Raw genomic sequence first — 14,596 nt, 5'->3', positions numbered from 1 at the left:
CTAGGAGAATTTTTAAACAGTGATATAAACCTCTAACCACAAAACAAACCAAACAAAAATTGATAGACAAGAGGAGGTAAATGGGTCATGCATCTCTTTTTCAAAAGACCCAAATGAAGTCCCAACTGATAAATTAACAAAACAACAGAAGCCCTCACACTGATGAAAGATCTTCATAAACAGACTTAATCCCTGGTCTCTCAGAAACAGGGCGTATACATCTCAAGGCTATCCCCAACACTTCCTTCATCCCTTTGGCAGCTTCAGGAATCCCAATTTCCGACAACATCGCCGGATCAAAGCAATCTGACCCACGCCCTTCTGCCACCCTTAACCTCACCCAATCAGTAAGATCAACCCCGCCCTCCTCGCCGGAGACCACATCTCCGGCACACCTTCCTGTCAAAACCTCCAAAAGTATAACCCCAAAGGCATACACATCTGCCTTGAATGAAGGTGATGGTTTTTTGGCTGTAGCCAACTCTGGTGCGCGATAGCCAAGCACGCCCAAATCAAGGATCTGTTCGATGGTGCCCGCTTGGGTCATGAGGCGGTGAAGACAGTAATCTGAAATTTGGGCATTGAGATCAGACCCTTCTAATAGAATGTTTGTTGCTTTGAGGTTGCCGTGTGGGACTGTGCGGTCGAAATGGAGATAGTTCAGGCCACGTGCAACGTCAACGGATATTTTGAGACGTTGGGCCCAGGTTAATGGCGGGCCTTTCCTTCCTGGTCGATCTGAGGACAGATATTTAACAAAATCAAATCAAATTTTAACACAAGGGAAATTTTCTAATTGCATCAAGATAAATGGGCAACACATAGGTGGTGGTCTTTTTCTCTGTGCTCACATATTGCTGATTAAGAAATACAACATGAATATGTATGGAGAGGAGTGACCGAGTAAAAATTAAAAGAAAATTTGAACCCGAAACAAACTGACCATATGAAGTAGAGTGACGAACCAGTATAATAACATTATTTCTTTTGAATGGTAATAACACTAAATTGTTCTATGAGAAAGTGTACAATGCTCGGCCCAAGCAACAGCAGTGTCAACGCAGGCAACCTACATGGGAAGCTCCTGCTTCAGTAATCCACATTGCTTGATGATGAGACGCCTAAAAAATCGCCTCTATTGGATTGTGCTAATCATCTAATCATGGAGTTGTTCCCATAGAATTGAAACCACATGGAATCATTTTTTTTACCAATTATTCGGGGGTCAGCAATCAGACAATTAGAAGCACCATCCAGTGAGACAGATTGCCCCATCCAAGATGGGGTATGCTTAATCCAGACAAATAGTGCACAAAAAACAAGATACTACTGGAATCAGCATTACTAATTCCTCATTTATATACATTTATCCATTACTAATTCCTCATTTATATACATTTAACCTTGCCTACACCATGTGGGATACCCATTATACATTACTTTTCTGTTTAATATCACATGTAAAGTAATAAACTAAATAACAAGGACAAATCTCCAGACACATGACAAGAACAGAAATAGAAATACATGTTCATACAGTTTCAATTTTCAATGTACTTCTGTTTATCTAGACTAGATAAGCATCTGTTAAATAATACTTACATACATATTAAGCATATATTGTGTTCTTTTACTAAACAAGGCAAATACAGGAGAATTTCTCTTCTACAATAATGGATTTCTCAATATTATCATATCGGTTCTTAGTGTGTCTAGTTTTCCAGGTTAGCCATGACTGAACTCATGCAGGTCTTGGACAAACCTAAGTTATATACATACCAATTGACTCATTGAAGAAGGAAAAAAAAACAGCAAAACGTGATGTTAAGGCCATGTTTGGCAACCATGATTTTTTATTCACGGAAAAGTTTGTAAACCAAATGGAGAGAAAAGAGTAGGGAGGGTGGGAGAGGCAGAGAATTGAGAGGGTATGAGTGAGGAGAGAGTGAAAAGTGGCTGAAAAACAGGGAAAAGAAAAAGAAAAATGGAATGCAGTCACTATGTGAGTTGAGCCAATGGTTTCCAGTGGCCCTATTAATCACGTCCCACAGATTAAGCCCTTTTTCACCATGTGCATGTCAGGGAAGCATGAATAAATTTATCACTACTTGAAATCCCAACCTAATAACCCACAACTGTAGCAAATAAGAGAAAAAACAATGCCTATGATCAAAATTATTCGAAACCAAGACTGGCTGCGACAAATAATATAGCTAACAGGAAGAACTGTTAAAGGACGGGTATGAGGACAACTTCTTGAAAAAAAAATGAAGTAGATTGATTTCACAGTAAACTTCAAAGCAAGAACAAAAACGGAAAAGAGCAGTGACCTTAGAAGTCTATCCAAAGTCGTAGTCTACCCACTCCTATTGGTGGGAGTGGTGGAACCACGCCTCATGGGTATCGTTCTCGGTCCTATGGATCACACCAATGGAGTGTGGCCTCGAATTTCAGATATGACTTCACCAAGGACCATTGTGCCAGTTACCATAAAGGTGAATGTACCAAATACATAGATCAAAACAAGACACTTGGACATAATGTATGGTAATAGCAAGCATAAAATAGACATAAATTGGGAGAGTGAGAGTTGTTACCATAAAGAAAGCTTGCAAGAGTTCCGGGTGAGATATAATCAGATAGGATGAGCTTCTCATGCTGGGTAGGCCCCCAATAGTACCCTCGCAAAGTCACTACATTGGGGTGCTTGATATTCGCAAACTTTTTTGCTTCCTTAGCAAACTCCTTCTTTGGCTTCGTCACCCCTTCTCTCAACCACTTCACAGTCAAGAACACACCATTATTGAGTGTTGCCCTATAAGATGTCCCGTGGCTACTCCTCCCCAACACTTCAGCTGGCGCCCTTGATAATTCCTCTGGAGTCAGCACAATTGTATCATCCAAGAAATGCAAGTCCCCAGCCAGCCGATCCGGTGATCGGACATCCAGTTTCCGCAGGTTTTCTGGTACTAACTCACCCGAATCCGGTGACCATGAGAACTGGCTCTTCTTCGATGGGGAGTAACTAGTAGTAGCCAATTTTTTGTCTGGGCTTATAATCTCAGATGATGAACCCTTTTGAGAAGCCATAAGATCGTCGGCCGATACAACCAAAGCACCACCAACATCTCTGCTTTTGATGCCGGGTGACTCTCGCAAGCTCCGTGTAGGGACATCTTTCTTCACAATGTTCTCCGAACTAGCTCTCCTGTTCGAAATCCTCTTGTAATGTATGAAAATGGCTAGAAGGACTAGAATGACTGCTGCCACCACACATGGTATTATCACAGCTAATTTAATGGCAGTTTTGATTGGTTTCCTTGGGGGGTATTGGGCAGGAGAGGATCCGGGCGGACCATTTGGAAACTGTAACCTCGAATTTCCAGGGTGGAACGAAGAATCTGGGAACTTTCTGAGGTTCACTGGAATAAGCCCCACGAGATCATTGTACGATGCATTGAAAGCTTTGAGGGTGTCAGATAAGTTTTCCGGCAAAGGCCCTGTAAAATGATTTTCAGATATGTCAAGAGAAATGAGTGAAACAAGCTGAGTCATGGCATCTGGCAGCGAACCGGAGAAATTGTTTCCAGAAATGTCTAGTATTTGGAGGCCAGACAAGGAACCAAATTCACCAGGAAAGGTTCCATTGAACTGATTACCAGAAAGATCAAGAACCTGAAGGTTGGGTTCGTTTGGTGAAGGGGGAGAAAATTTAACACTCCCAACAAGTAAATTGCTTTGGACATGAAGCTCTTGCAATGTGGGAGAAGTTAGCAAGTCAGTTAAAAGAGGGCCACTAAACTGGTTAAAACTGAGGTCAAGGATTTTGAGCTTTGGATAGTGAGTAAGAACTGTTGGGAGTGTATCCGCAAGAGAATTATGTGAGAGGTTGAGGTAGTTCAGCCGTAAAAACTGAGAAGTTAACTCAGGGAGAGATCCCTTCAATTGATTCTGGCTAAGATCAAGGAATTCAACAGCATTTCCCCATTTTGCAATGGCGGATAAATTTCCAGAGAGCTGATTCCCTGATAAATCTAGTAGTGAACAGCTTCCCGTTAGTAAAGGAAGGCCACCGGTAATCACATTTGATGAAAGATTAAGGATGTGCAAAGTCGTTGACATGATCATGTTGATTGGCCCTGAAACATGGAGGAGAATTTGGAAGTAAGAACCCAAGAATAACACAGTTACAATGAGGCACATTTGAAATTGAGAAAAAAATTTCTTAGGAAGTACAAATTAACAAAGTTCAATATGGAAATGCAAGAGAAACACACGTCCCGGGATGCAAGATCGAGAAAAGAACCTCTTTTTTCGACAACAGTTCACACTGGAGTCTCCCCTGTGTTTCCCTTGCATTTCTCACTGTTTCTCAACTACACAAACTTTCATGCAGTTATGCCAAATAAGCTTCACCTTTGCTTTTGATAATTTTTTGGACAGTTGATGATTTTGGCATTCTGCTAGTGTGTACTAATATTTACAGGATGCATTCAATACATGGCTCAGAACACTTATGCAAGATTGAAAAGGAAAATAGAATGGTTTCAGCAGGTCAATCATTCTCCGAACTAAATAGCAGTTTCAGAAGTACCTGACAGATTGTTGGCACTCAAGTCCAGTTCAGCAATAACCAAAGGATCCCCTCTCAAAAGCCCATTTGGTATGAACCCTGAAAACATATTGTTACCTAGCCTCAGAACCTCAAGAGCATAGAAAAAATTAAATTCCGGTAAGTCTCCAGACAGCTGGTTGTAGCTGAGATCCAACACCTTCAAACTCCCAAATGATGAAAGATCCCCTTCATTAACCAATGACCCGGTGAACTGATTGTTGCTCAGATTCAAATATCTAATAGTCTCCGAGACACCAAATAGAAACTTCTGCTTTTGTGAACTGGAACTAGCTAGCAGATTCCCACTAAAATCAATATGGACCGCATTTGAAAGAAGTAGAAATTGCTCATCAATAACACCATCTAGCTGATTCTGATGCAAATCAAGCACTGCAAGAGTGGAAATCTGCTCAAACCCACTGGGGATTCCCTTTATAAAGCTGTTACACGAGACATTCAGTGAAACTAAGTTTCTCAGACCTGTCAATGATGAAGGCAATGAACCCGAGAAAGAATTTCGGCTTAAATCAAGAGACTGGATAGAGACAAGCCCACCAATCGATTCGGCGAGGGGGCCAGAGAAATTGTTCCCTGCTAATGATAGGTTTTGTAACGTCTGCAATTTCCCAATCTCTGGCGGTAAAGTATCGAAGAACAAATTATCAGAGATGTCGAGATATTGGAGGGTTTTGAAATCGGCTATATTATCGGGGATCTTGCCCGTGATAGAGTTGTTCGACATGGAGAGTTTCAAAAGCTTTGTGAGGTTTGCAAAAACACTCAAATCAGCATTGGCGATGATATTCAGGTTGTTAAGAACAACCCCGGCAACATTAGCACCATTACAGACAATTCCATTCCAGGAAGAAGGGCACCCATTGAAATCAATAGACTCCTCGTTCCACGAATCTAGAATATAACCCGTTGGGTCTCGTTTGATTCCTTTCTTGAACTCAAGGAGAGATAAAATGTCTTGCGAAGGGAGCTGGGCCATGGAAGAAACAACGAGGAGAGGTAATATCAAAAGCCAAAGGAGCTTCATCTTTAGTCCAGAGTCTCCAGACAATGGATTCATTTGAGTACTCTGAAGCGAAAATTGGGGGTAAATGAAGGGTTTGAACTTCCAAGGCGGAAATTCATGAAAATCTGAACTGGGTTCGAGAATGACGGCGAAAAACAAAGAGCAAATGAGCAAGATTGACAAATGGGTCTCAACTTGGCCAAACAAAATGGCAGAAAATTGCAACAGAGCCAATGAAATCTAAACCTACCTTTTCTACAGTCTTTTGAGCATGAAAGCTTCAAATACAGACCAAGATACAAACTTTAAAGAACTACCTCATAGCATTTCAACGCCTATCCCTTGAATTTCATGGGGAATTCCATCAATAGACATACCTGATAATGCCAAGCGAAAACCGATCTACAGTGTAGGCATTCACAGAGATTAAAGCTTCAAGCAAATGCTTCCACCCAGTGATTAAGAACAGTTTATTCATCAAATATGTAATTGCTTCGAAAACACGGAGCTTTGACTAAACTGCTACCCCCTCAAGACTCAAATCCCAGCAATGCAGAACACATAAAAACCCTAATATTAGAAACCCAGTAGAAACCTAACCAAGAAATACCTCAAAATCCCTAATCTATGCAGATGCAGAACATAACAAACTCTCTGCAACTAAAAACACATTAAACGCAAACCACACTCTCTAAACCCTAACCACTTCAGGCACAACATGTGGAACCTAAAATCTCTACTCTGGAAAAACTAAAACTCCAGAAAGGTCAGCTCTCTCTCTCTGCAAACTAAAAACCCTAAACCCTGAGGAAACCTAATCAAGAAATAACTTAAAATCCCTAATTGCAACTAAAAATACATCAAATCCCCCCAAACCACTCTCTAAACACTAATCTGTACAGGCACAACATGTGAAAGCTAGAATCTATACTCTGAAAAAACTAAAACCCTAGAAAGGTCAGCTCTCTCGGTCAGCTCTCTCTCTCTCTCTCTCTCTCTCTCTCTCTGTGCAACTGACATGGCAGGGCGGGTAATGGTTAATAACGTTTTTTTTTTTGTATAAAAGTGAGAGTATTACCGCCAAAAAGCAAACAAAAAAATAGTAAGACTTTGAGGACGTGAAGTCTTTATCAAATCCAACTCACAAATTCTTCGCGAGTTAGGATACGATACTGCCACGTCATAGGAGTGGGCCCAGTTGTTTGACCATTTTGGTAATTCCAACGAGGGTAAATAGTCACCAATTATTTTAAAGGGAACGATACTATGAGACGCACTCGTGTTGGAGCTCTCCATGAGACGCGCTCATTGGGCCCACCCACATTAGATCAACATGATTCGGACCGGTGTTCATCCGGTGGGCCAAAATAAGACAATCCTAAACATCTGATTCGAAAATTTTTTGCCTATGTAATACTAATTATTCCTACATGTTTTTCAAGATAATGATTGAAGGGCCAGGATTATATGATTGTATTCTAATTATTCAAGATAATGATTGAAGGGCCATGATTATCTTATTTTTTTCAAGAAAATCCTAGATTTTCTGAGTTTCGGTTGCTGTGGTCTGGGACGCCTGCAAATGTAAGATTAGGTCTGTCCATGGTTTTCAATGTCGGTTTCGATAAAAGTACCGAAACCGAAAATTTGGCCGAAATTGTGGTTTTTTGGTCTAACATTGTGGCCGAAATTACTGAATTTCGGCTGAAATTCTGTAAAGAAGTAAAAAAGGGCGTTTTTAAAAATTTCGACCATCAAATTTTGGGATTTTGGCTGAAATTTCCAAGGAAATAGATTTTTCAGATAGGGCATCTCGAACTGAGACCCACTAAAAATGAACGGTCTAGATCAAGTAGAGTTCAAACGTGTGGGACGACTCACACTGGTCTATTAAAGCGTCTGACCATCTCATAGTGGGGGGTGGGGTGGGCATCTCATTGTGTAATTCCCTTGGTGATCCGCACGTGCCATTAAACAATTCTTTCTTTTGGTAAGGTGAGATTGGAAGTGAACCCGTGAATAATTGGATATTGTCTATCTCTATAGATTCCGTTTCTATCAAATAAATATGTTTCAACCCATCAGGAATCCATCACGACCACATTACTCTAGCTTTTCAACTGTCTCACACATTTGCTTTCATAATGCCACTCCTCACTTTCCACTTCATAAGGCAATTAAAGTGAGAAATTATATTTCCACCATGAAAATGCTAGAACAGGGGTGGACAAATCATTTCCCATACATATGAAAATGATATATGCCCATTACCAAGTTTCAATAATGGCACTCTTAGCAACTTTAGGTCCCCCATCACAATGCAGAAACATGCTTCAATTTGCAAATAATCAGTGGGATATGGTAATGGTTAATTTAGAGAGATATAATCATGTAGACCACTCGATGAAGCATGCTTCAGTTAGGAAACATCTACATAATTGCTCTGAAGATGGTTGGTTGGTTGGGGCTCACGAATCAACAGTGTTTGATTGTGTGAGGTTTATATAAAAACAAGGGGATTTGCTATATATATCTCGGTCCCTGTCTTGATTGCAAGAAAAAACATTTGTAATGGAAAAATATTTCATGGAATTTTTTTTCTTTCCATGATCCAGAGGAAAATGATACTATTATGGTTAATTTAGAGAGATATAATCATAAATTGAAGGTCCCTCTAAATAAAATTTGAATAGTTTTAGTCCAATTATTTTGTAGAGAGTAAAATTTTAGAAATATTTTTCCTTTTCAAACATTTTCAGAAAATTTCCTTCAATCCTAACAGAAAAATTGGGTGATTCCTCAGACAGCAAAAGAAGATCCCAACAGCTTTTTTAAGTGGTGTTTGTCAATCAAAAGGTGATAAATGGGGAAATTATTGGAGAGAGAGAGAGTTTCAAAAAATAGGTTACTTGAACCACTACAGATCAAGTTTTATCTACAGGGGTCTTTAATTTATAGTGATATCCCTAAAATTTATCATTTTCTTCAAAATTGTGGAAATAAAAAAAAATCCTAAGAAAATTTTTCCTCAAGAAATGATTTTCCTGCATTCCAAACAGGGAAGAGTGTGAGAAACATGCATGGTACACCATTGTCCCAAGTACTGAAACTGGTCAAAATTTAACAATGGAAAATTATTTCATTTCTGTTTGTTTTGGATTTTAAGAACTGATTGTGAGTTCAAAACTGATTATTGGACTCAAAATTGAACGTAAGTGCTGGTTTGTTGGGCCACCGTGGTCCATTGCCTTTGGTTGCACCATATCCAAATTCCAAACAAGACACGACCAAAGACAATGAACCAAATTAGTTGTGGCCCACCTCATCAATATAATTTTTCACCACATGTAACTTACATTAGACTGTGTAATCGAGAAGATGATAAAAAGATACATGCCTTCCTAGCAACTATATTAAACAATTATCAAATACTCTGGTATTGGGCCGACCAACCGCGAAGGTAAAAAAAATTTAGTTCATTCTAAATCCTCCAAGACCCTGTTCTTTTTGGATTTTGAGAATCGATTTTCATTCCAAAACTAATTATTTGACTCAAAATTAAATGCAATGTTTGAGTTCAATAATCAGTTTTGGTATCAAAATCCCAAAAAAATGAGGCCTAAGGGACCATCTGGACAAGGGGACTTACAATCCAAGATTATAAAATCTAAAATTTAGCTTAAAAGTGGTGTTTGGATAGCAAAAATATTGGATTTTATCCTAAAAGGCCATCCTCAAATCATTCTCTGGAATATCCCCACGATTAGGGCTGGCAACGGGGCGGGTCGGGGCCGGATGTTGGGGTCCCCTACCCCTTCCCCTCCCCTCTGCGGGGATGGTGGGGAATCCCCCTCCCCTCCCCGCAGGGAATATCTAATCCCCTCCCCCTCCCCGCATCCTTCGGGGACAAAATCCCCACCCCGCCCCGCCATCACTCCCTCTTTAGTCATTGATACACTAATGCTGGGTGTCCCTAATCAACTTGATGCAATTTCAATATCTAAAAATGTTATAAACTAACAATCAATAGGCTAGCTGTTAATTAAATTAGCAAGAGATTGGTATAAGGAGTTTGTCTTCTCTTCTTTATATATTGATTGAAATGCTCGGCAGCAACGAACGTCCAGATTTCACTTGTTTGCAGTGTTTTTTTACTTGAAGATTTAATAAGAGAGGGCAGATCCATATTTGGTATTTGTGTGTGGACGATGGATAGATGGACCCATTGGATCGACAGTAGCTGTTGTTGGATGATGGGATTTCCGCACATTGCTAATTGGATTCGATCCAACTTCAATTTTAGATCAAGTGGTATCATAGCCTGCCACTTAGAGTACCCAACATCCAAACCCCATTTTGGATCATTAATTTTGGGAAATGTTATGAGCACTACTGTATTCTGATGATCGCACTCCTGACTTTATTAAAAGTAAGGTATGGCCCGCACCATAGGATGATCCAAACCGTCCATTAGATGGTGCACACCCTAAATAGGTTGCGCCCAAAAAATCATTTCCTTAGGTTGATCCTTACCCGCCGATCTGTAGAGGTACTGAATGATCCTATTCCTCTATAGATCGGAGGGTTAGGATCAACCTATGGAAATGATTTTTGGGGCACAACCTATTTAGGGTGTGCCCCATCTAATGGATGGTTTGGATCATCGTATGGTGCGGGCCATGCCATACTTTTATTAATAAAATGCAATTTATTTTGGCTACCGATGTTGGCACTACGATTTTTTGATAATTGCATACACTAACTCACTCAGCTTGTCTTTATTATTTCAACATCTGTCAAAAGGTTATTATAGTTCCCAAAATGCTCTCAGAAGCTAATTAAAAGGAAAAGACAAGCTAAGTCTATGTTTGGGGGAATCTTGTAGCCGATCCACAGAGTTTCTAGTAGTTTTCCTAAAAAAAAAACAGTTAAAAATATACAAAAAAATGGCATTGATTAACGGGGCGGGGCGGGGACAACTCCATCCCCTTCCCCTTCCCCTCCCCGCACCGGGGAATTTTTAAAATCCCCTTACCCTTCCCCTCTCAAATCGGGGAATCCCTGCCCCCAAGCGGGGCGGGGCGGGGCGGATCCCCGCTTTTTTCGGGTGAAATTGCCAGCCCTACCCACGATATGTGACTTTCATTTTTTAAAAAAAATACTTGTGGTCAAGAGAAAAAAGAGAGAAAAGAAAAGGAAATTCCAGAAAAATATATTTTTGTCGTTTTCTTTCTTGCAAGGATAGGGAGAAAAGGATAATGTTGTGTTACCATATCATGTTCTATCCACAAAAATAGTGCCACGTGTCAGATAAACACCCCACTCCTCACTTTTTATTATCTCAAACTCTACAACTTCTAAAACTATGAGAAGTAGAGGAAAAAGAAATTTAAGCTTGTAAGAGAGCAAAAATGGCAGCCTCTGTCATGTCTTCACTGGCTCTAAAACCTTCTCCTTTCATTGAGAAATCAGCCATAAAAGGTCTCCCCTCTTTAGCAAGATCATCTTCTTCCTTCAAGGTTGAGGCTAGTGGAAAAAAAAAGATTAAGACTTCTACACCTTATGGTAACTAAATCTTCTTTCATATATTCTTTTACATGCATACTTATATCTATTGTCAATAGACCTTAGTATAAATATTGTCCCAAATGATTTGAGACATTGGGTATGTTCTCACCGGATTGGAAATCCTAAGATAAGCTGTCCTTGGGATTGGCTATCTTGCTTGGATAAGTTTATCTTGAACAAACCCTTGGGATGGGCTACCCTATTTGTATATATACCCTATACACTAAGACTATACTCGACATGATACAAGCCTATGTGTGCCTTCCCTATAGAGAACAGTCCCCTTCGAGGCTGTTCGCATGAATAGAAATCCTTGGATAACCTGTTCTTGGGATTGGCTATCTTGTCCATTGTTCACCAATTTTGTTCTCGTAATATTTTATTCAAGAACAAAGTTGAACTTGAATAAAGGATATAGCGAGTCCCCATCCAGGAATAAAAGAAACCCCAGCTTACTATCCCCTCATTACATTTTTATTTTATTTTTTTCCTTTTTCCTTTTTATTTTCATACCATGTATCTTTTAATTTTTTAAATATGGTGGTTAATTAGTTTTGGTAAATTTGAAATACTTGTAGGTACAGGAGGTGGTATGGCGTATCCGGAAGGTCTTGATGCATCCGGAAGGAAGGCCAAGGTTGAATTTTGCCCCATACTTGGTACATTATACATAGCAATTTCGCGGAAAGCTCACTTTTGCAAGAGAGAGCAGCTACACAGCCTCACTCCTCATTCATTTAATTCATCTTAGGTGGCTGTTCTCTCCTTCAAAAGAGAGCTGCGAAATTGCTTTCTACCAAAATTGCCTAGCAGACCCCAAATATGTAACAAATTTTAGATTTTGAGGACCCTTGTTTTGTTTTGTTCTTTTTTATTTAAATGGCTGCAGGGGAAGGGTGTTTATCAGTTTGTAGATAAATACGGAGCTAACGTTGATGGATACAGGTAGGAGTTTTTTATTATTGCACTATCTATGAAAGTAAAGAAAAAGCATGGTATTTATTATTTTATGTGGATTATTTAACTTAGCATGTTTAATTTACAGTCCGATTTATACTCCTGATGAATGGTCCGAAAGCGGCGATGTCTATGTTGGAGGTATAGTCTTAAAAAGAATTAGAAGAAAAAGAAAAGAAAATTCTTTAATTTTTTTAATTTACAGGTTTATTATGAATATTTTTTGTGAGAATTTAATTATTTTTATTTTTTATATTGATAATGCAGGGAGAACAGGGCTCCTGATATGGGCAGTAACCCTTGCAGGTCTTCTACTGGTTGGTGCCTTCCTTGTCTACAACACTAGTGCTTTGTCTCAGTAAAATGTGTTATTTCTAATCTATTCTAGTGTACTCTCCTACGTTTGGTCAAAATCAAGAACAGCTCTCTGCTACTCTTCTTTCTGCCATGAAATATTTTTGGTGTGACATTCACCCCATGTGTATGTAATATTTTGACATAAAAATGGTTTAATTTGTAGATTATATTATAATTAGTATGTAATTAGCATAGATGATATTGACCGTACCATGTCGCCATTTTGATTCGAGAGTTATAATCTCAAGTCTCGACGATCACAAATCCACTTTAAAAAGAGTCAAGTCAGATGCATTGTAACTTTGAATCATGTTAATTTAGGCTCTGTTCCTTCCGAAGTAAAAATGGACGTAAAATTTGTTTTATGTTCCTGTTCCTTCCGACGTAAAATTTGTTTTATGTTCGTAAAATTTGTTTTATGTTAAAAAATTGAACATAAAACAAATTTTATGTCGGAAGGAACAGAGGCTTATGGGAAATGATCCCCCCATGAAATGGTTAAAATCCCCCCTTCAATATTTTTCTTTACCTTTAAAACTTAACGGATAACGTTCCCGCGGGGGTATCCGTTAGAGGAGGGGAAACATCATTCCCCTAAATAATGTACGTATACCTAGCTATGGGAATCGACATTCACAGACTAATATTTGATAATGGCACTCCTCTCTTCAGTTTACACTTTTTAATTAGCTGTTAAAGGCTGCTGTAATCCCTAAAAAATAAAAGTATGTAGCAAGGCAAATGATATAGATGTTTTGATGATAGGCACGAACTCAACTTGTCCCAAACGTTTTAACCACTTGTTAAAGGTTGCTGACAACCTTTAAGGAATTGTAACAGCTGGTTAAACATATAGGACAAGGTGAGTTTGCACCTGTTCCCAGAACAGGGTTGCGCGTGGTCAGCATATATAATCAACATGATAAATCTGGGACATTATAACATCCATTAAAGCAACTGATCTCTGTAATATTTCATGAAATTACTGTATAACTGGTATGATAAAAATGGCCTACTCATCCTACATGGTTGTGGCACATCCCTTGCTAAACCTGCGGAAAGCCATCCCAATATAAATGATTAGTAAATCAAATAATAGATATTAAGTGGATCGGTTTGAAAATCAATGAGTTGCTAGTCCTAGAATATTATTCCCGTCAGACTTGAACCTAACAAAGCTTTGGACAAGCCCCCCTCTTTTCGCCGAAGTAAATAGATCTAAGAGGTTTGATCAAGTCCCCACTAAACTTGTGGGAGACCACATCCCCACTAACCTATGGGAGATCAAGTCCTCACTAAACCTGTGAGAGACTACACCCTCACCAACCCGTGAGAGATCTCATCCCCACTAAACCTGTAGAAGATCACTGCTCACTAACCCGCGAGATCTAAGCCAGCGAGTGACTAAATAATTGTGGCTCGTGACTAAATTAACCAGGACACGATGTGAACTAGTTCCAATTTCATACATACTGAGACAATCCATCCGATTCCATGAATTTTCCCATAAGGATCTTAACTGTCTTATATTAACTTGGCCACGCTCTATGTCCCATTGTATTTCTGTGACTAACCCAAGTCCATACTAGCATAACCATGCGTGTTTAATGATTCTACAATGGGAACCACTTATTGCGTACTGGTAGAAGAAGCTATGTGTCATGAAAACTGTTCGAAATGATATGGTTTGTGCGTAACCCTACACATCACTGCCCTATCAATTACCCTATCAATTATTTTTTAATTCACGACATCATTCCATATAAAGCATCAATAGATGAAGAAATAATAGTGTAAGAACAAGTCTACTCACCTTGAAGTTGTCCAAGGTTTGATCGCCGACAAGATCTTTAATTTGCTGTGTAGTATCAACATACAAGCACCATTAACCCTAGATTAATATCCTCGGTTAGAAATCAAGTCCTTTGAGGCGAAGCCACACCCTCACAAGACCCCGGGAAACAAGTCCCGAATTTCAACCGAATTAACTAGCTCAGGCGCCCGAACCGTCCGTCTAGCGTCCGAACATCTCTTCAGGCGCCCGAACATCAAGTATGGCACTTTTTTCCACATTCAGT

The 14,596-nt window shown here is 39.4% G+C and overlaps 2 protein-coding genes across 2 annotated transcripts; one reads left to right on the top strand and one right to left on the bottom strand.

Moving 5' to 3' along the window:
• Positions 1 to 33: 33 nt before the first annotated feature.
• LOC143884287 (LRR receptor-like serine/threonine-protein kinase GHR1) lies at positions 34 to 6,679 on the bottom strand. The gene is made up of 3 exons (XM_077387763.1): positions 4,595 to 6,679; positions 2,598 to 4,139; positions 34 to 738 (listed from the first exon to the last, which is right to left on the bottom strand). The coding sequence occupies exons 1-3, from the start codon at positions 5,688 to 5,690 to the stop codon at positions 155 to 157; spliced, it is 3,222 nt and encodes a 1,073-aa protein (XP_077243878.1). The 5' UTR covers positions 5,691 to 6,679; the 3' UTR covers positions 34 to 154.
• Positions 6,680 to 10,988: 4,309 nt separating this feature from the next.
• Positions 10,989 to 12,693, top strand: PSBR (photosystem II subunit R). Its single transcript, XM_077387762.1, has 5 exons — positions 10,989 to 11,201; positions 11,783 to 11,841; positions 12,094 to 12,149; positions 12,250 to 12,302; positions 12,429 to 12,693. The coding sequence occupies exons 1-5, from the start codon at positions 11,048 to 11,050 to the stop codon at positions 12,521 to 12,523; spliced, it is 417 nt and encodes a 138-aa protein (XP_077243877.1). The 5' UTR covers positions 10,989 to 11,047; the 3' UTR covers positions 12,524 to 12,693.
• Positions 12,694 to 14,596: the final 1,903 nt, after the last annotated feature.

The sequence above is a fragment of the Tasmannia lanceolata genome, unplaced genomic scaffold, assembly GCF_043159265.1.
Source record: "Tasmannia lanceolata isolate RefF3 unplaced genomic scaffold, GAP_Taslan_0.1 ptg000008l, whole genome shotgun sequence".
Taxonomy (NCBI): Eukaryota; Viridiplantae; Streptophyta; class Magnoliopsida; order Canellales; family Winteraceae; genus Tasmannia; species Tasmannia lanceolata.
This window is presented reverse-complemented; position numbering and strand designations above follow the sequence as displayed.

Bases quoted from the DNA above. Each gene is read 5' to 3' on its own strand.
- LOC143884287 (XM_077387763.1), bottom strand. From the start codon at position 5,690: ATGAATCCATTGTCTGGAGACTCTGGACTAAAGATGAAGCTCCTTTGG. The intron at 4,140-4,594 runs GTACTTCTGAAA...TCCATGTTTCAG, and splicing joins GAGTGCCAACAATCTGTCAG to GGCCAATCAACATGATCATG. The intron at 739-2,597 runs GTAACAACTCTC...ATCTGTCCTCAG, and splicing joins TCTTGCAAGCTTTCTTTATG to ATCGACCAGGAAGGAAAGGC.
- PSBR (XM_077387762.1), top strand. From the start codon at position 11,048: ATGGCAGCCTCTGTCATGTCTTCACTGGCTCTAAAACCTTCTCCTTTC. The intron at 12,150-12,249 runs GTAGGAGTTTTT...TTTAATTTACAG, and splicing joins GCTAACGTTGATGGATACAG to TCCGATTTATACTCCTGATG. The intron at 12,303-12,428 runs GTATAGTCTTAA...TTGATAATGCAG, and splicing joins CGGCGATGTCTATGTTGGAG to GGAGAACAGGGCTCCTGATA.